Consider the following 19,991-nt stretch of genomic DNA (forward strand, 5'->3'; position numbering starts at 1 on the left):
GAGCATTTTTATTTTTTTGCAAAGTCGGTAAATAAAAGCTTTATACAAAACGTCCGACAAAATCATTTCCGCTTAGACAGACTTCTTAAAAACCTATCGATGGCTGCACGAATTGACTTTAGTTTTGTTTTTTTGTAGAAAGTCCAGTCGTGACGAGGTATAGAATAGCTTTAGACATTTATTTAATTCTTCCCTGAACATTTCAGTTCTGTAATTTTCAAACTTCTTTGAGCAGTCTTAAAAAAAAAAAAAACACATTTTAAATGTTTAAAGATGAAGAAGGAAAGCAAACCGGTGATTACAGTAGCAATTTGTGAGAAATGTGATAATTGTTGAAAATATGCATAATGTTCTTACCATCAAATACTTTCATACCATATTTCGTTGCTTTTTTTTTTGTATTTTTTGGGGTTTTGTTTTCGAGTAGAGTTTTTATTTCGTCCTCGGTTGGTTCAGCGACACGCTCCGCCATTTTGTTTTTCTCTTCTCACTGTATATGAGCTGATATCCTAGTAGCAGCCAATCACAGCATACAACTGCTCATATCCAGTGAATGTGGATATAATAAATGGTGAGATGTCAAGATGTTTATTTAATAGTCTCAAGTATCGGGGGACGCAAGACGACGGCGTAGAGTGAGCATCAGTATTGAGGTATTTCACCCACGTGACCAAGTCACGTGACGCAGCCATTTTGGACGGCACGCTTAAGTCCTTCAGTGCAAGGCGGTATGAGATGGTGGAGACCTTTGCACATTTTAACAAGAAAGTAAGCTGTGATTCGTGTTAAATTGGATCTGTCTTTTATCACAAACACTGTACCCAGCCTTGGTATGGAGCCCTATTTATTTATTTCTGTGTCACATTTCTTTCTAGCCTCTGTTATTGCATTTTATGTCTGATGTCTGCTACATGCAACCCTAGACAAATTAACACTGCCTTGTTTCACTGCTCAGATGGGTTAACAAACACTGACCCGTTTACTTTTTGCTATATATTTTATCAAAATTGCGTTAACTGATAAACTAACCTGAAATGAAATGATCACTGCAAAGTCTGGAGTACTCTGTTGGCTCCCAATCCTGTCTCTTCACAGCTGTAATCCATTTGGCCCTCTTGTCTGGGTCAAAACTGGTAGTGATGTGTCGGTCGCGAACGATCCGGTTCAAAGAGCCGGCTCTTTGAAGTGAACGACGGGAGCCGGCTCTTCGGTGGGAGCCGAGTTGGGGAGTCGAATTAGTTTTTTGTCCTTAGGTGCCTCAGGTGGGGTTTACATTAGACCGTATCAGCGGATCATCAGATTAACGTTTTTAAAACGATTAACATGCACACAGCAACGCCAATACACGATTCGCGTGCACACAGCAACGCCAATACACGGATACACTCGGCTCAGCAGGCATCCTGCGCTCCAAATCACTCCGCCCTGAACAGCGAGTGCCCTCTGGAGGGTGCGCACTCCGGCCCTGCGCAGCTCACAGAGCGCGCGAGTGAAGTGCACGAGCAGTGATTCGGGACTGAGCCGCTGTGTGTGTGCTCTCGGTGCATATCGGGTATGCGCGTCACTTACCACTTGCAAGTGGAAGGATGGCAAGCCTAAAGACAATCATAACTACACAATGGGCAGTATTTGCATCAGTATTTGCAGTATTTTTATACTTTTATACTCTTTAATGAAAGGTGATACAAGGCGGAAGTCCGCGCCGTTTTTCAGCAGTCGCGTCACATGACCAACGCCAGCGAATCAGGAAGGTGGATGTCACAGTGACGTTGTCCAATGACGACGCCAGCTAGAGCTCAGCACAGCGTATCCGCGTATTCTCAATGTTTACACAGCACCGGACCAGACACGATCTGGATTGAATACGTGGACCCTGGCGGATTCCCGTTTCCCGGCGGTTTAATGTAAACAGACAGTGCATCCGCGAAGAAAACGAGACAGATACAGTCTAATGTAAACTTGGCCTCAGAGAGAGAGACTTTCACAAAAAAAGTTGCTGTCCGATTGCGTCTTTGTGTTGTCTATTACCATTCAAAGGAAAAAAAGTAGCATGGTGTACGCCTACTTTTTTTGGTTGATGTCATTCACAGCTGCGAAAATACAAAAATTGGTGTAATGCTTAAAGCTGTGGAGCGCAGGGGAGAGGAGTCTGTGAGGCACCTGAGGAGGGGAAAATCAGCTGTGTATTTTATATTGGTAATATAACAGTTTTGCATTATGTTTGTGAGAAAATAATTTATTAATTGGTAAGCAAGTTTTATTTCTATAGCTAGAACATTGTTACACTGCTATACTTTACAAAGCTTTACAATGGCTACAAAAACTAAAAAATAAAATGGAAAAAACATCCTATTCATCTCTCATCTCATTATCTCTAGCCGCTTTATCCTGTTCTACAGGGTCGCAGGCAAGCTGGAGCCTATCCCAGCTGACTACGGGCGAAAGGCGGGGTACACCCTGGACAAGTCGCCAGGTCATCACAGGGCTGACACATAGACACAGACAACCATTCACATTCACACCTACGGTCAATTTAGAGTCACCAGTTAACCTAACCTGCATGTCTTTGGACTGTGGGGGAAACCGGAGCACCCGGAGGAAACCCACGCGGACACGGAGAGAACATGCAAACTCCGCACAGAAAGGCCCTCGCCGGCCATGGGGCTCGAACCCGGACCTTCTTGCTGTGAGGCGACAGCGCTAACCACTACACCACCGTGCCGCCGGAAAACATCCTATTGATAAAATATAAATAATAATGTAATTAATTAACTAGTTAATTGCAGCAATTAAATAAAAAATAAAATCTCAGGAGCCGTTTGGGAGCCGAAAGAGCCGGCTCCTTATAGTAAGAAGAGCCAAAAGAGCCGGCTCCCGAAAAAGAGCCGAAATTCCCATCACTAGAAACCGGTAAAAGGAGCGTCCTGCACGCTGTCCCTGTCTGTTGTGGCAGCCCACAGCACAACAAGCAAACACCATGGTTATTTATAGAGTGCTTACTGACAAATTAATCTATTCTAGGTGTCTGTAACACATTTTTTTTCAAGCTGGTTCTCCCTCTGTCTGCAGCGTTAGTATGTAGCTTGACGTTCAAAATGGCGGACACCGGGGTGTCACGTGACCCTGTGACGTCAGGTGAAATACCTCAATAGGACAGCTCTGGTGGCATTTATCAGGTTATGTCTGTGCGATAAAAATACGAAATTTTGAACAGGAAGCATCATATCATGAGCCTGGACAGTTATTTTCTGCAAATCTCAGACAGTATGAAGAAAGTAATAAAAAAAAAAAAAAACGGCAAAGACCAGCTCTACCTCGAGCCCTGATGGAGGAGGTGAGTTAACCGATGCTAGCTCAAGAGCTATGGAGCCATGTCTTATTCAAGCTTTGGATAAGATAACAGACCACCTCACTAAAGTCATTGGCACCAAAGTTGCCACGGTCTTAGAGGCCATTAAAGAGCAGACCTCGCAGTTGCAAGCAATTGCCATGCATGTTGCTGAAACTGAAGAGCGAATTGCTGATGTTGAAACTACTGCTACATCCTCAGAGGCTAGGACAACGGCTCTTGAAAAACAAGTGCTCGACATGCTGGAGCATAATCGATGACCTTGACAACCAAGGCGGCAGATGCAACGTGCGTATGGTTGGATTACCTGAGGACACCGAGGGGTCAGATCCGGTAAAATTCTTAGAGAAATGGGTCCCCGAATACCTCCAGATGACGACAAAAGATGGCCGACTGAAGCTTGACCGGGCTCACAGATCCTTAGCATTGAAACCCGGTCCAAATCAAAAGTCCAAGACCACGGATACTGAAGTTCCACAACTTTTGAGACAAACAGTGGGTGATGGATGCCGCGCGTCGACTCGGGTCTCGCGGACGCGACCGGGACGACTCCGCATCCAGAGAGTCCAAAGTCTCATTCTTCAACGACTACTCGGCTGAAGTGGTTCGGAGACGTAATAGTCTCAAGTATCAGTGCTTTGTAAGACAAGGACGTCTTCTGGATTCTTGATAACAGGACAAACTGCTTTTTGTCTTCTTTCAAGAAAGAAAAAAAAGGTGATATAGTACGACTCTATCACTGCTATATCAGAAGTGATAACAGGAACAAATGCTCGATTCGTGTACTTCCCTTAATACACTTCCCTGTATATACTTGGTGCGTAAATTTCAACAGAGTAGCTTTATCTCAAATCAAACACAGGACGCTGTGCACTTTTCAGAAATAATGATTACAACATTTGATCACGATTACTTCCATATTTCATTCAACGTGGAAATATATGTGTTATGTTGCCATCAGGTTTGACAACATGCCCTCCTCCAACTAGCTGAAATCACGTTGGAGGTCCCTCCATTTCTGGTGCGTAGCCACCAGTCAGGGTGAGAAGTGTGCACCGTCGTAGGTCACACAACACTTTCACTGTTTTTGAGTCCACCATCTGGGTCCTCCATTGCCCCTTTTCCACCAAAGCAGTTCCAGGGCTGGTTCGGGGCCAGTGCTTAGTTTGGAACCGGGTTTTCTGTTTCCACTGACAAAGAACTGGCTCTGGGGCCAGAAAAACCGGTTCCAAGCTAGCACCAACTCTCTGCTGGGCCAGAGGAAAGAACCGCTTATGTCAGCGGGGGTGCAGAGTTGTTAAGACCAACAACAATAACAAGACCGCGAAAGATCGCCATTTTTAAGCGACGAGAAGCAGCAGCTGTACAAACGCGAAGTCATCCATTATTATTATTGTTGCTGCTGCTTCTTCCGTGTTGTTTTTGCTTCGATATTCGCGCCAAGGTTTATGCAAACGCAGCGACGTAACTGACGTATACAGCGACATAACTGACGTGGCTTCCCTTAGCACCGTGAGCTATGGAAAAGCAAACTGGTTCAACTTGCGAGCCAGCTGAGAACAAGTTGTGAACCAGCGCTGGCCCCGAACCAGCCCTGGAACGGATTTGGTGGAAAAGGGGCAATAGTGCACTGCAGGTTGTCATATTTGTCAGTGCAAATGCACGCAAAATAGCAAGTTTTTTGTTTTAATCTAGGGACAATTCACAGTACTGTGCAAAAGTCTTCGGCCCCCTATTTTATTTTTCATACAAACTTCATTATAGATTTCTATTTTATGACTTCTACATTATCGAGTCAGTACAAAGCCATTTTCGAGTCCAAATGTTCGTTTTCCGGCGCAAAATTAAATGTTACAGAAAAAAAAGTTTGTATCTGAGCAGCATATTACATAAGAGACAACTTTTCAGATTTAAAAAAAAAAAAAAATTATGAAAACTACTGGGTTTTGGTGCAAAATTAAGAAGCGAGTATGACAAAGTGTCATAAACAAATAATACTGACTTGGCAAATTGCTGAGGTATAACACACTTCAGGACGTGTCGTCATTGAAAAATAGTCCAATTTGAGGTGGTACCAGTAAGACTTCATGCTTGGCCACATCACAATAATTGATTATTTTCCTCTAACAGCATGCCACATTCCATGTCCCAATAGCTAGCCGCTGTGTTCGGGGATCAGGTCGTCGAGGCCCCTGCCTTCGACTGCCGCCCAATCCACACTGCACCAGCCCCCTACTACTACCACCTCTGTGGGTGGTGAACCCACAGGAGGTCGGACCCACGTCACCGCTTCGGGCTGAGCCCGGCCGGGCCCCGTGGGCAAAGGCCCGGCCGCCAGACACTCGCATACGAGCCCCAACCCCGGGCCTGGCTCCAGGGTGGGGCCCCGGCTGCACCATACCAGGCGACGTCACGGTCCTTGTTTTATAAATTTCCATAAGGGGTTTGGTGAACTGCTCTTGGTCTGGCCTGTCACCTAGGACCTGTTTGCCTTGGGAGACCCAAACAGGGGCATAATGCCCCGACAACATAGCTCCTAGGATCATTCAAGCACACAAACCCCTCCACCACAATAAGGTGGCAGTTCTAGGAGGGGACCTATGGTCATGAGCTTTGGGTAATGACCGAAAGAACAAGATCACGGATACAAGCGGCCGAAATGAGTTTCCTTCACAGGGTGGCTGGGCGCTCCCTTGGAGATAGGGTGAGAAGCACAATCACTCAGGAGGAGCTCGGAGTAGAGCCGCTGCTCCTCCACATCGAGAGGAATCAGCTGAGGTGGCTCAGGCATCTCTTTCGGATGCCTCCTGGACGTCTCCCTGGGGAGGTGTTCCAGGCATGTCCCCCTGGAAGGAGGCCCCAAGGAAGACCCAGGACACGCTGGAGGGACTATGTCTCTTGGCTGGCCTGGGACGCCTCGGTGTTCTTCCCAAGGAGCTGGCCGAGGTGTCTGGGGAGAGGGAAGTTTGGGCTTCCATGCTCAGACTGCTGCTTCCGCGACCCGGCTCCGGATAAGCGGAAGATGATGAGATGAGATGAGCATGCCACATTGTTTTAGTCTCTACGTAAAGCACTGACTCGGTTATTGTCAGGATGTTATGAAGGAATAGAAGCAAAACCAAAAAGCATTAACGATGATCTTACACCTCAGCTCCAATGGGAATTGGACCCGTTGGATTAATATGTTGTGGCCGGTTGTGATGAAATGATGCGGTGATATTACGACGGAACCACGGATGTCTATATACTCGTACCGCATGCAAATTCTCTCTTATCTTAGAAACACATGTTACAAATAGTCTTCGCTTGAACAAAAATGTTCAGAAGCAGAACGTGAACTCTGTTCAGACAGATATCATGCAGCTCAACTGACTGGTGCCATGTCTCTAAAACTAATGTCTCAGCTTGGACTTTACACAACAGTATGGACTTACTGTCTCCTGAACTGTACCTCATATCTCACGGAAGTCCACACTCCACAGCATCTGGTTAAATACATACTTGCAAACGCTACCATTCACGCCGTAGTCTACCGATTTTGACACGTGAAAACCACCTACTGATTTTAATTCTAAAAAAAACATATCACATTACAAAATAAATCAAACACCGTTGGATTTGCTCTCCCGACCTCGCTTCAGCTGTTTTCAACACGCAGCATCAAATAGCCATGCTAAGCGAAGCCGAGAGCCAGTATAATGGCGCGATAATGATGTTGAATCTAACTTGTATCGCTCTGTCATGCCATTCGATTGGTTCTTGTTATGGTTCTAGCCAATCAGCAATGAGGTCACGTGTTGCAACAAATCATGCTGGTATTTCTATTAAAAAAAATTTTTTTAAATAGCGCTCTGGTGATCATGAACAAGGAAAAAACATTTGCCATGACAAGTTCAAGGCGACTTGGTTATCAAATCATCTAGCATCAAGGCAAGGTACGAAGCAGCATTTTGTGAATTACGTCGCCCCGATTTCTCGATCTGTTTTCTCCAAATATGGCACTCAGAATGCAGGAGAACGCAATAATTTACACCTTAACAAAAGCGCAACTGAGTCACGCAATCTGATCTACCGCTTTTCATTCTCTGGGGGTTGGTGGCATGTATGTAAATAGATTGCATTCAGTCACAACTTTTGCTTGCGAGTTTACTTCCAGTGAACGAAGTGGTGGTCAAACTGATTTGGTTGTCGTTATGTAAAGAGCTAGTGAAACCGTCTGACTATTTACACAGTTCAGAGGCCAACGCACAGTCAAGATACCTTCAGAAAGTTGCTCTGTGCGATGGGATAGATCCTTACACGCTAACAAAGAAGGACTTTTCCTTCGAGTTGGAAAACAATCTATCCGTTGAGTTCCCCGACATCTCAAACTACCTGGTGCTGCAGACATCGTTCTACACGGACAAACAGATGAAAACCTGGAAGAGGATGGAGGCGTACAACTTTTTATATGTAGCTCGGTTAAAGATCTGGGGATCGAGACAAGACAAGATAAATCCTGTATCATTTTTGGGCTTTTTATACACGTCTTCGCGACGGTTGCTAGGACGCTACAAGTTTTAGTATCGTGCGTAAACAAACCACAGCCGCTTGATTCCCAATCCTCCCTGCTCTTCTCTTCCAGATAAATAATTCACAAAGATCCACAGAAACCCCTTTAAAGACCTGGGTATTGATGAAACACGATGGAGAAGTTATCACGGCTCACTGGAACTGCATGGCTGAGGAAGCAGTATCGCGCTGTTAACTCATGAGCTCTGCTTTTGTGTTTACGTGGATCGTCTTGAGTATCTTATTTAGTGTTCAGTGTAGGAGCCGATGTGTACCGCGAGTTGGCCTAGTGGTTAGCGTGTCCGCCTCTCGATCGGGAGATTGCGAGTTCTACTCATGGTCGGGTCATACCAAAGACCATCATAAAAATGGTGCCTACTGCCATCTGGCAAGGCACGCTGCAATACAGATGCGAGTGGGGAGTCAAACTCTTGCGGTTACCAGAGGACTAGCCCCCCACTGTAACCCTAGCTAGACGAGAGGCCGAGGGCTACGGAAACGGAGATCGGCGCCGCCCTATGCGCCACGTGGCGTGGGAAGGACTTTGATTTTTGTAGAAACCCAATCTACATCACCGTTCTTGTAAAGATCGCTAGAACATCCCAATAAATAAAGTGAAAACATACGCATTAATTTACAATATCAAACAGTAAACAAAAACACATCTGAGGACTTAAGCGTCTCCTGAACTTCAAAACATCACGAAATAACAGAAAATGGTGAGAAGTGACTTCCGAATGCAAACGAAAAAAAATCTAAATCCGAGGAATTTACAAACGAAGCGACCACTGCAAACTCGAGCATTCTTTGATTCCGCTCCCTTCTATCACGGCTAAAGGTTCAAGAGTTACACCTCTCGTCGTCTTTTGGTAAAATCCTTTGCTCTTTCACCCTTTTTTATGCCTTCACAAGGAACCCAGAAGAAACTTATGAGTTTCATGGTTTGTTTGCGCAAAACAAAGCAAGCGTCAGGCATTTTAACGACTAGCAAGGCGCCCCAGCGATAGTAACACTTTGTGAACAGTGAGCTTAGCTGACCACCACTTCATGTCTTGGAATCAGGACATGTTTGGGAATCAGACACATTCTCAGCATTTAAGTCTACGCCGTCCTCTAAATCGTTCCGATAGAGGATGGCCCCATTTGGACAGTTGAAAGTCACACTTGGAAGACGCTCTGGACACTTACAGTAATGCTTTTATGGCTGAGGACTACAGTTGACTTGCTAACTTTAGGACTGCAGTTGTCATGAACAGTTTTGCACTCAAGTTTCCATCAATGAAGAGTTTATAACATCAGCGAAACTGACTTCATGTTAAAACTGTTAATGTGCATATCACGGGTAAATTCAGGGGCAAGATCAATATAATTCTCCTATTTTATATTAAACTTTGGTCAAGTAACATTCTGCATTCTCTGCAATATTTTTACCTTGCACAATACCAGAAAAATTCAGTTGAAATCGAGCCATTTGAGGCGAATTGGTCCGCCTCTGAAAAAACTTGGCATTTGGATTTCCCGGCAAACACTGATTTTCGTCACGTCATCTGCAGGACGCCTCCCTCTGAATCCTACGTCAGCGCTGGTTTGTTTATGAGAAAACGACCTGGTGGTTTTCTGCAAATTTCTTCAACATTATCGCGTAATTATTAAAATGGTTAACAGATGCATCATAGGAGGGTGTAGCAACACCAATCTTGATGGGATTAGTACTCATCATTTTCCAAAAGACCGGACAATGAGAGAGAAATGGGAGTGCTTGGTCTACACAGGCTGTGCACTGAAACCGTGCAAAGCTTGCGCAGCCTGCTGGCGCTTCTGCAGATAACGTCATGAAATTACCCTTCTGGATGAGTGTGTAAAGGGACATACTTTCATATAAAAAAAAAAAAAAAAACGAAATTGGTCCAGAATATGCATTTTAGTGTTATAGTCATGTTGTCGCCCAAATGAGGATGGGTTCCCTTTTGAGTCTGGTTCCTCTCGAGGTTTCTTCCTCATGTCGTCTGAGGGAGTTTTTCCTTGCCAGTGTCGCCACAGGCTTGCTCATTGGGGATAGATTAGGGATAAAATTAGCTCGTGTTTTAAGTCGTTCAAATTCTGTAAGGCTGCTTTGTGACAATGTCTATTGTTAAAAGCACTATAGAAAAACTCGACTTGACGTGTCTTGGAGATCTACTGAGGCGGATGCGACGGCAGATGCGATACAGTCAGGTAGGGATATGTTTTTACCTTGAACGTGAACAGATTTCATGTGTGAGAGGGGCTTACGCAGTCAGTTTCGGATAATCGACCCAGGTGTCAATGAAGATGGAATCAGTGCTCGGGTTTTCAAGAAGCTGTGTTTAGATATGAAGTCAACCTTGATTGTATACTGAGGTAAACTAGTGCACAAAACAGCTTGTTTACAGGAAGCCAGTATTGGCCCTTTTCCACTACCCTTTTCAGCTCACTTCAGCCCGACACAGCTCGCGTTTCGACTACCTCAGAACAGCACGACTCAGCTCGCTTCAGCCCTGCTTAGCACCCAAAACTCGCACGGTTTTGGAGTGGGGCTGAAGCGAGCCAAACCGAGCCGAATGGGGCTAGGGGCGTGAGGAGACACTCCCCCGTGCACTGATTGGTGAGGAGGAGTGTCCTCACATGCCCCGCGAGCACGCTGGGATCTGTAAACACCGTAAACCCGGAAGAAGAAGAATTACAAATTACGAGAATTTCTGAAGCCTTATGCGCCTCGCCTCATCTATACGCTCTTGCCAGTATCTGTTGGCGTTGTCGGTGACAACAAGCCACAGCACCAAGACCAGCAACACTAACGACTCCATGTCCTCCATGTTTATTGTTCACTATCCGGGTCGTGAGACTACCGCTTAAAAGGTCACTGATGTCACTGTTTGCGCCACCTAACGACATCACGTGACGTCCACCCACTTTCGCTAACTCCGCCCAATGTATCCACCCACTTCCAGCCAGCACGGTTCAGCGCGGTTGTAGTCGAAATGCAACTCCAACAGCCCCACTCAGCTCGACTCAGCACGGCTCAGCTGCGTTTGTAGTGGAAAAGCGGCATAAGTCAACTTTTATCTCTTTAAATCCCCAGGTTGAAAAGCTGAAAGGGGCAGTAGAAACATGTCCGTCATACTGAAGGATGCCTACTTACTAATATGAGGTATATGACTAACCACGGGCGGCACGATGGTGTAGTGGTTAGCGCTGTCGCCTCACAGCAAGAAGGTCCGGGTTCGAGCCCCGTGGCCGGCGAGGGCCTTTCCGTGCGGAGTTTGCATGTTCTCCCCGCGTCCGCGTGGGTTTCCTCCGGGTGCTCCGGTTTCCCCCACAGTCCAAAGACATGCAGGTTAGGTTAACTGGTGACTCTAAATTGACCGTAGGTGTGAACGTGAGTGTGAATGGTTGTCTGTGTCTATGTGTCAGCCCTGTGATGACCTGGCGACTTGTCCAGGGTGTACCCCGCCTTTCGCCCGGAGTCAGCTGGGATAGGCTCCAGCTTGCCCGCGACCCTGTAGAACAGGATAAAGCGGCTAGAGATGATATGAGATGAGATGAGATGAGATGACTAACCACTTCTTTAAAAAAAAACACCCCTCCTCAGTTCCACGTCACTAAATCACTCACAAATGAACACATCTGTGTTAAGGGTGACTGATCACAATTCAAGGCGTCTATGCTAATGATTAAGCCATCTATCTATCTATCTATCCTTTTAAATGACAAGAATGTCAACATCAACAAATACAGGGGGGGGAAAAAGATAATTAAAAAATAACCAGTGTGTGGAAACGCCTCAGAAATTCAACCCGAGTCAATCTGACAGCTAGCTGACGTTAGCAACACCTAGCATCTTCAAGCAAAGCTCATTAATGAATGGAAAATAAGACCCAGGATCGAAAATAAAACTATAAACAGTTTAATAAACACTAGTGTACATGTTTAGAACCGGGTTTTCTTGGTTCTGTGTTTGTTTAGGCGGCTAAACAACAAGGATAGGCAGCTAGTCAGAATTACACACAGGCAAGGAAAAAAAAATTTTGCTGGGTTGTGTCGTGTTGATACCAGTCACTTCACACTATAATGAAGTAAAAACACATTTTATACATTTACTTTTGTATCCCGAACACTTCCAGAGACTAATATTACTGTAATAGCTCCCAATGCTAGCTGACTACATGTAGCTGTAGGCTTTAGCAGCTACTCTTTAGCCGTTAGCTCAGTCCGTCCATTCAAGTTTACTCACTACCTTGTGGTTTGTTTGTTTGTTTGTTTGTTTGTTTTTACGCGTTGCAAATGCTAGCAACCCGAATAATAAAATATAAGCATGATTAGCTCAAGCCCAGACAGATCAGATCAGATCATGAAGCCAGTCCAGGTTAGTCTCGGACTCGGCAAACACTAAACTAGCACTGCTATTCTGATTAGCCGATTAGCCTAGCCTGGTTCACTTACCTTGAGCCGAACACTTTGGAACAGCTTACAGAGTTGCTCAGGTCGCACAGAGCCTGGTAGTTCGCATCCCGAGATTTCTCCCTTTCCACGTGAACCGCGTACACGGACAACAGTATTCCTAACAGGCAAACAAGGAATCTGGCTATTCTTTCCCATCGAGGGGTGGATACTCTTAAGACGGGCGCCGCCATGTTTTTTCCCGGCCTTGCTCGCACACACAACCTTCTCCGACCATTGGACCCGCGGGAGCGGAGACGTGGAAGAGCGTCGGCGCGCGCCACAGCAGCAGGGGCGTGTCCACCCGCGTCAGCGCTTTGCGGACGGCAGGGGGCGCGCGCGCGCACAGGTTCAAAAAGACGCTTGGGTGCAAAAGCAGGGGCGGAGCTAGGCTAGGGAGGGGGGGGCCCTGGGGTGCCGCATAAGAATATTAGAAAAGCTCCCACTGTAATTTTTCTTCTTCTGCTTCTTTTGGCTGCTCCCTATTAGGGGTCGCCACAGCAGATCTTTCGTCTCCATCTTTCGGCTCCCTGTCTTCCGCATCCTTCTCTACCACTTTCATGTCCTCCCTCAGCACATCCATGTATCTCCTCTTTGGCCATCCTCAGTCTCATCTCATCTCATCTCATTATCCTTCTACAGGGTCGCAGGCAAGCTGGAGCCTATCCCAGCTGACTACGGGCGAAAGGCGGGGTACACCCTGGACAAGTCGCCAGGTCATCACAGGGCTGACACATAGACACAGACAACCATTCACACTCACGGTCAATTTAGAGTCACCAGTTAACCTAACCTGCATGTCTTTGGGGGAAACCGGAGCACCCGGAGGAAACCCACGCGGACACGGAGAGAACATGCAAACTCCACACAGAAAGGCCCTCGCCGGCCCCGGGGCTCGAACCCAGGACCTTCTTGCTGTGAGGCGACAGCGCTAACCACTACACCACCGTGCCGCCCAGTCTCATCTCTCTTAGCTTAATTCCCAAGCTCTGCACATGTGCTGTCCCGCTGATGTGCTCGTTCCTTATCCTGTCCAACCTCGCCTCCTGTCTCTTCGTTCAGGGTACGGTCTCCAATCCATACATCACAGCTGGTCTCACTACTGTCTTATACATCTTTCCGATCACAAATCTACGGGCAAACATAGACACCGACAACCATTCACACCTACGGTCAATTTAGAGTCGCCAGTTAACCTAACCTGCATGTCTTTGGACTGTGGGGGAAACCGGAGCACCCGGAGGAAACCCACGCGGACAACATGCAAACTCCGTACAGAAAGGCCCTCGCCGGCCACAGGGCTCGAACCCGGACCTTCTTGCTGTGAGGCGACAGCGCTAACTACTACACCACCGTGCCACCCCTAATCACAAATGACTCCTGAAATCCTTCTCCAACTGCTCCATCCTGCCTGCACTCTCTTTCTCACCTCACTATCGCAGCCCCCATTTTCCTGCACAGTTGACCCCAGGGACTTGAATTCACCAACTTTCTTTACGTCTGCTCCTTGCATCTTCACTACACTCTCATCCCCATTCTCATTGATGCACATGTATTCTGTTTTGCTACTGCTCACTTTCATTCCTCTTCATTTCCAACGCATACCTCCATCTCTCCAAACCGTAATTTTTCTAACTTTTTTTTTAAACTAGATTGTCACCTCAGCCTCATTAGGGTTTCGATAACCTTGTATGGACTTCCTGTGGTTTGGGTGCGAAAACCCAGTTTGTCAGAGTGTGTGCAGTAGAGGTGGATGTAAATGCAGATATGTTAAATAATACACAGTGCAATATGAGCATAAAGTGTGTGAAACGCACACAGCAGGCAAAGTCATAATCGAGGAAACAGGTAGGAGGTCAATCGAGGTGCGGACAGAGGCAAAACTGTACAAGATTAAGGGACGAGAAACAGGAGTCGAAAAACCAGGAGGTCAACAAGGACAGGAAACAAGGCACACTAGACGCGGCGTAATACTTCACACCATCCTTGCATGGGCACAGTCCTTAAATAGCCCAAACATAGTTCATTGATTAACGACAGGTGTTCTTCATTAATGCTGCGCGTGCCGGAGCTCGTTAGGTGCGTGCGCAGGAGGCTCACCTTCAGGTGCACGAGCCAAGGCGCGCAGAACTGATACAGTTCTGCGCAAGTGCAATACAATCGCACTATAAAGCATGGTGTAGCTACCAGCGTAACTGCAGTCTTTTTAGTTGTGAATTACGAGTATTTCCTCTTGTGTTAATAATTCGCCGTGTCAAAACAAGTGAAACTTTCCTCCTTCTTTCGACGTGAAGAGAGGTAAGCAATTTATTATACAACCCCGATTCCAAAAAAGTTGGGACAAAGTACAAATTGTAAATAAAAACGGAATGCAATAATTTTTAAATCTCAAAAACTGATATTGTATTCACAATAGAACATAGACAACATATCAAATGTCGAAAGTGAGACATTTTGAAATTTCATGCCAAATATTGGCTCATTTGAAATTTCATGACAGCAACACATCTCAAAAAAGTTGGGACAGGGGCAATAAGAGGTTGGAAAAGTTAAAGGTACAAAAAAGGAACAGCTGGAGGACCAAATTGCAACTCATTAGGTCAATTGGCAATAGGTCATTAACATGACTGGGTATAAAAAGAGCATCTTGGAGTGGCAGCGGCTCTCAGAAGTAAAGATGGGAAGAGGATCACCAATCCCCTAATTCTGCACCAACAAATAGTGGAGCAATATCAGAAAGGAGTTAGAGAGTGTAAAATTGCAAAGAGTTTGAACATATCATCATCTACAGTGCATAATATCATCAAAAGATTCAGAGAATCTGGAAGAATCTCTGTGCGTAAGGGTCAAGGCCGGAAAACCATACTGGGTGCCCGTGATCTTCGGGCCCTTAGACGGCACTGCATCACATACAGGCATGCTTCTGTATTGGAAATCACAAAATGAGCTCAGGAATATTTCCAGAGAACATTATCTGTGAACACAATTCACCATGCCATCCGCCGTTGCCAGCTAAAACTCTATAGTTCAAAGAAGAAGCCGTATCTAAACATGATCCAGAAGGGCAGACGTCTTCTCTGGGCCAAGGCTCATTTAAAATGGACTGTGGCAAAGTGGAAAACTGTTCTGTGGTCAGACGAATCAAAATTTGAAGTTCTTTATGGAAATCAGGGACGCCGTGTCATTCGGACTAAAGAGGAGAAGGACGACCCAAGTTGTTATCAGCACTCAGTTCAGAAGCCTGCATCTCTGATGGTATGGGGTTGCATTAGTGCATGTGGCACGGGCAGCTTACACATCTGGAAAGACACCATCAATGCTGAAAGGTATATCCAGGTTCTAGAGCAACATATGCTCCCATCCAGACGACGTCTCTTTCAGGGAAGACCTTGCATTTTCCAACATGACAATGCCAAACCACATACTGCATCAATTACAGCATCATGGCTGCGTAGAAGAAGGGTCCGGGTACTGAACTGGCCAGCCTGCAGTCCAGATTTTTCACCCATAGAAAACATTTGGCGCATCATAAAACGGAAGATACAACAAAAAGACCTAAGACAGTTGAGCAACTAGAATCCTACATTAGACAAGAATGGGTTAACATTCCTATCCCTAAACTTGAGCAACTTGTCTCCTCAGTCCCCAGACATTTACAGACTGTTGTAAAGAGAAAAGGGGATGTCTCACAGTGGTAAACATGGCCTTGTCCCAACTTTTTTGAGATGTGTTGTTGTCATGAAATTTAAAATCACCTAATTTTTCTCTTTAAATGATACATTTTCTCAGTTTAAACATTTGATATGTCATCTATGTTCTATTCTGAATAAAATATGGAATTTTGAAACTTCCACATCATTGCATTCCATTTTTATTTACAATTTGTACTTTGTCCCAACTTTTTTGGAATCGGGGTTGTATGTGTTTTCCCCATCAAAGTTGCATTTTGTGGTTTTGAAGCTAAGTTTTAGTGCCGTTTCTAGAACACAACATCAAGAAAATGTGGAAGAAACAGAAATAATGGAAGAGCCGGTTTCTAAGCTACCTAAAACTAGAAATGGTAATTATTTCTTGTTACATAATGTACTCAGGCTGCCAGTCAGTGTGTGACACCCCCCCCCTTGAAAAATCCTAACTACACCCCTGAAAAGTGTGACAAAAAAAACAAAAAGGCTTATAGGTTGGAGAAAAAGTGAAATAGTGTAACTCAATTTTGGAGTTTACGATTTATAAACAAACAAGCAAACAAACAGCCAGCAGTGTAGTGGTTAACACTGTCGCCTCACAGCGAGAAGGTTCCAGGTTTGAATCCCACCGCTAACCGGGGCCTTTCTCTACTGAGTTTGCATGTTCTTCCCATGTCTGCATGAGTGTGCTCCGGTTTACCCCACGGTTCAAAGACATGCAAATTAGGTAACTTTTAGGTTTACCTATTAGGTAACCAGGATAAACTGAAAGCTGAAAGTGAATGATTGAGATAAATGTCCTGCAACAAAACAACAATACAAATGTACATTTCCATTCTGAACTACTGAATTTTTTTTTCAATTCTCTGTCCTGTAACTATCCACCTGTGTGGATATTTTTGCATATTGGATGCCTGTGCAGACTTCAGTTTATGGGATTTGTCACTTGATGCCTTGGTGAGCACACGAGCATACTGCTTGTGCAGCATCTCATCTCATTATCTCTAGCCGCCTTATCCTGTTCTACAGGGTCGCAGGCAAGCTGGAGCCTATCCCAGCTGACTACGGGCAAAAGGCGGGGTACACCCTGGACAAGTCGCCAGGTCATCACAGGGCTGACACATAGACACAGACAACCATTCACACCTACGGTCAATTTAGAGTCACCAGTTAACCTAACCTGCATGTCTTTGGACTGTGGGGGAAACCGGAGCACCCGGAGGAAACCCACGCGGACACGGGGAGAACATGCAAACTCCGCACAGAAAGGCCCTCGCCGGCCACGGGGCTCGAACCCAGACCTTCTTGCTGTGAGGCGACAGCTCTAACCACTACACCACCGAGCCGCCCCCTTGTGCAGCATGTAAATAAATAAATATTTCTCTGTTCTGATCTGATTTGAAGATCTGATCTGATCTGAAGAATGACCAAATATTGGTCAAGCAATCTGACAGTTGTTATCTACATCATAAACAGTGAGGAAGACTCTGTGAAGAGCGGATATTAAAACTGAGCGGGTCCAGAAACTGTCTGGGGAATATGCAAAATGATTGGATGTAGGTATAAAGACGTTGCTGTAAGCTAAAGGTGGGCATATAGGGCATTAATAATATTTATAATTACATTCAGAAAGGGGCGGCACGGTGGTGTAGTGGTTAGTGCTGTCGCCTCACAGCAAGAAGGTCCTGGGTTCGAGCCCCGGGGCCGGCGAGGGCCTTTCTGTGCGGAGTTTGCATGTTCTCCCCGTGTCCACGTGGGTTTCCTCCGGGTGCTCCGGTTTCCCCCACAGTCCAAAGACATGCAGGTTAGGTTAACTGGTGACTCTAAATTGACCGTAGGTGTGAATGGTTGTCTGTGTCTATGTGTCAGCCCTGTGATGACCTGGCGACTTGTCCAGGGTGTACCCCGCCTTTCGCCCGTAGTCAGCTGGGATAGGCTCCAGCTTGCCTGCGACCCTGTAGAAGGATAAAGCGGCTAGAGATAATGAGATGAGATGAGATGAGACATTCAGAAAGGGAGATTTAAAAATAAAAGTATCTGGGGTATGCACATTTTTGTACTCAACCATATCAATATATCCATAGATTTATTAAGGTTATAGATAATTAAAGGTTGGCCTTGAAGTGACACAATATATGTATGGGGTATACAGTACTGTGCAAAAGTCTTCGGCCCCCTACTATTTTTTTCATACAAACTTTGCTATAGATTTCTATTTTATGACGTCTACATTATTGAGTCAGTGCAGAAACACTTTAGAGTTCCAAACGTTCGTTTTCCAGCACAAAATTAAATGTTACAGGAAGAAAAAAAAGTTTGTATCAGCATATTACATAAGAGAGCACTTTTCAGATGAAAAAAGAAAACATAATGAAGGCTCCTGGGTTTTGGTGCAAAATGAAGAAGCGAGTTTGACAAAGTGTCCAGAAGAACTGTGGCTGGTTCTGCAAGATGCTCAGTAAAACCTACAGCTCATTTCCTTATAAAACTGCACCCGTTGGACCTCAGACTACTTTTTTTTTAAGCAAAGGGTCATCTTACACCAAATATCGACTTTGTTTCATTTATTATGGCTTATTGCTGTTTATAGTATTTTTTTTAATGTTGAAACATTTAATTTCATGATTTTTAAGCCATTTTTGGTCGACAGCATTTCTTTACATGTGCCAAAGACTTTTGCACAGTACCGTGTATTACAACTGAAACAAATATTATTGATACAACATCATGTGGGACTAATACAGTAAGATGGTAAGGACCTCTGAATTTATATATTTTTTCAATAAGGAAAATATTTTGGGTGGCACGGTGGTGTAGTGGTTAGCGCTGTCGCCTCACAGCAAGAAGGTCCGGGTTCGAGCCCCGGGGCCGGCGAGGGCCTTTCTGTGTGGAGTTTGCATGTTCTCCCCGTGTTTGCATGGGTTTCCTCCGGGTGCTCCGGTTTCCCCCACAGTCCAAAGACATGCAGGTTAGGTTAACTGGTGACTCTAAATTGACCGTAGGTGTGAATGTGAGTGTGAATGGTTGTCTGTGTCTATGTGTCAGCCCTGTGATGACCTGGCGACTTGTCCAGGGTGTACCCCGTCTTTCGCCCGTAGTCAGCTGGGATAGGCTCCAGCTTGCCTGCGACCCTGTAGAAGGATAAAGCGGCTAGAGATAATGAGATGAGATGAGATGAGATGAGATGAGAAGAAGTAAAAAAAAAAAAGTGTTTAATTGCATGTCTTATTTATTTTCCATTTTATTTATTGCTCTTTGCCATGAAGGGTAGCAATAATTATGGAGCCGTCTATTCCAATAACAAAATGACGATTACATAAACAATTTAATAAATATTATACCATATAATATTATAATTACAATCTTAGCTAAACTTCTTACTCACTCATCTTATTAAATTTAATAGTCAGTTATTGATAGATTTTAAGCTGGAAATGTAATTATGTGTTGCATCTTTTATTTAATTATTTATTGTTATGATGAGAAACCTGTGAATATTTGTGAATGAATGGAATTTGGTTGTCTGAGTTTTGTCTTGACAATTTCAGTGTAACGATCATTGAGAAAAGACAGTATAAACCCAGTTAATGGTCTTCTTTCTTATTTTTTAATACACACTGCCACTATGTGGAGAAAATATATTCTCATCAAATTTCCAGATAGTCTTTTTTTTTAAATCACATGCTAATAACAGGGCAGCACGGTGGTGTAGTGGTTAGCGCTGTCGCCTCACAGCAAGAAGGTCCGGGTTCGAGCCCTGTGGCCGGCGAGGGCCTTTCTGTGCAGAGTTTGCATGTTCTCCCCGTGTCCGCGTGGGTTTCCTCCGGGTGCTCCGGTTTCCCCCACAGTCCAAAGACATGCAGGTTAGGTTAACTGGTGACTCTAAATTGACCGTAGGTGTGAATGTGAGTGTGAATGGTTGTCTGTGTCTATGTGTCGGCCCTGTG

General features: G+C 45.1%; 1 protein-coding gene across 1 annotated transcript in view; it reads right to left on the reverse strand.

Annotated features, from left to right (window-relative positions):
* vkorc1l1 (vitamin K epoxide reductase complex, subunit 1-like 1) overlaps nt 1-12,653 on the reverse strand; it is a 42,017-nt gene extending 29,364 nt beyond the window's left edge. Inside the window, exon 1 of the mRNA XM_060912942.1 lies at nt 12,362-12,653. Coding sequence (XP_060768925.1) covers nt 12,362-12,552 — 191 coding nt within the window. The 5' untranslated portion in view covers nt 12,553-12,653. The remainder of the gene's footprint in view (nt 1-12,361) is intronic.
* Nucleotides 12,654-19,991: the final 7,338 nt, after the last annotated feature.

The sequence above is a fragment of the Neoarius graeffei genome, chromosome 28, assembly GCF_027579695.1.
Source record: "Neoarius graeffei isolate fNeoGra1 chromosome 28, fNeoGra1.pri, whole genome shotgun sequence".
Classification (NCBI taxonomy): Eukaryota; Metazoa; Chordata; class Actinopteri; order Siluriformes; family Ariidae; genus Neoarius; species Neoarius graeffei.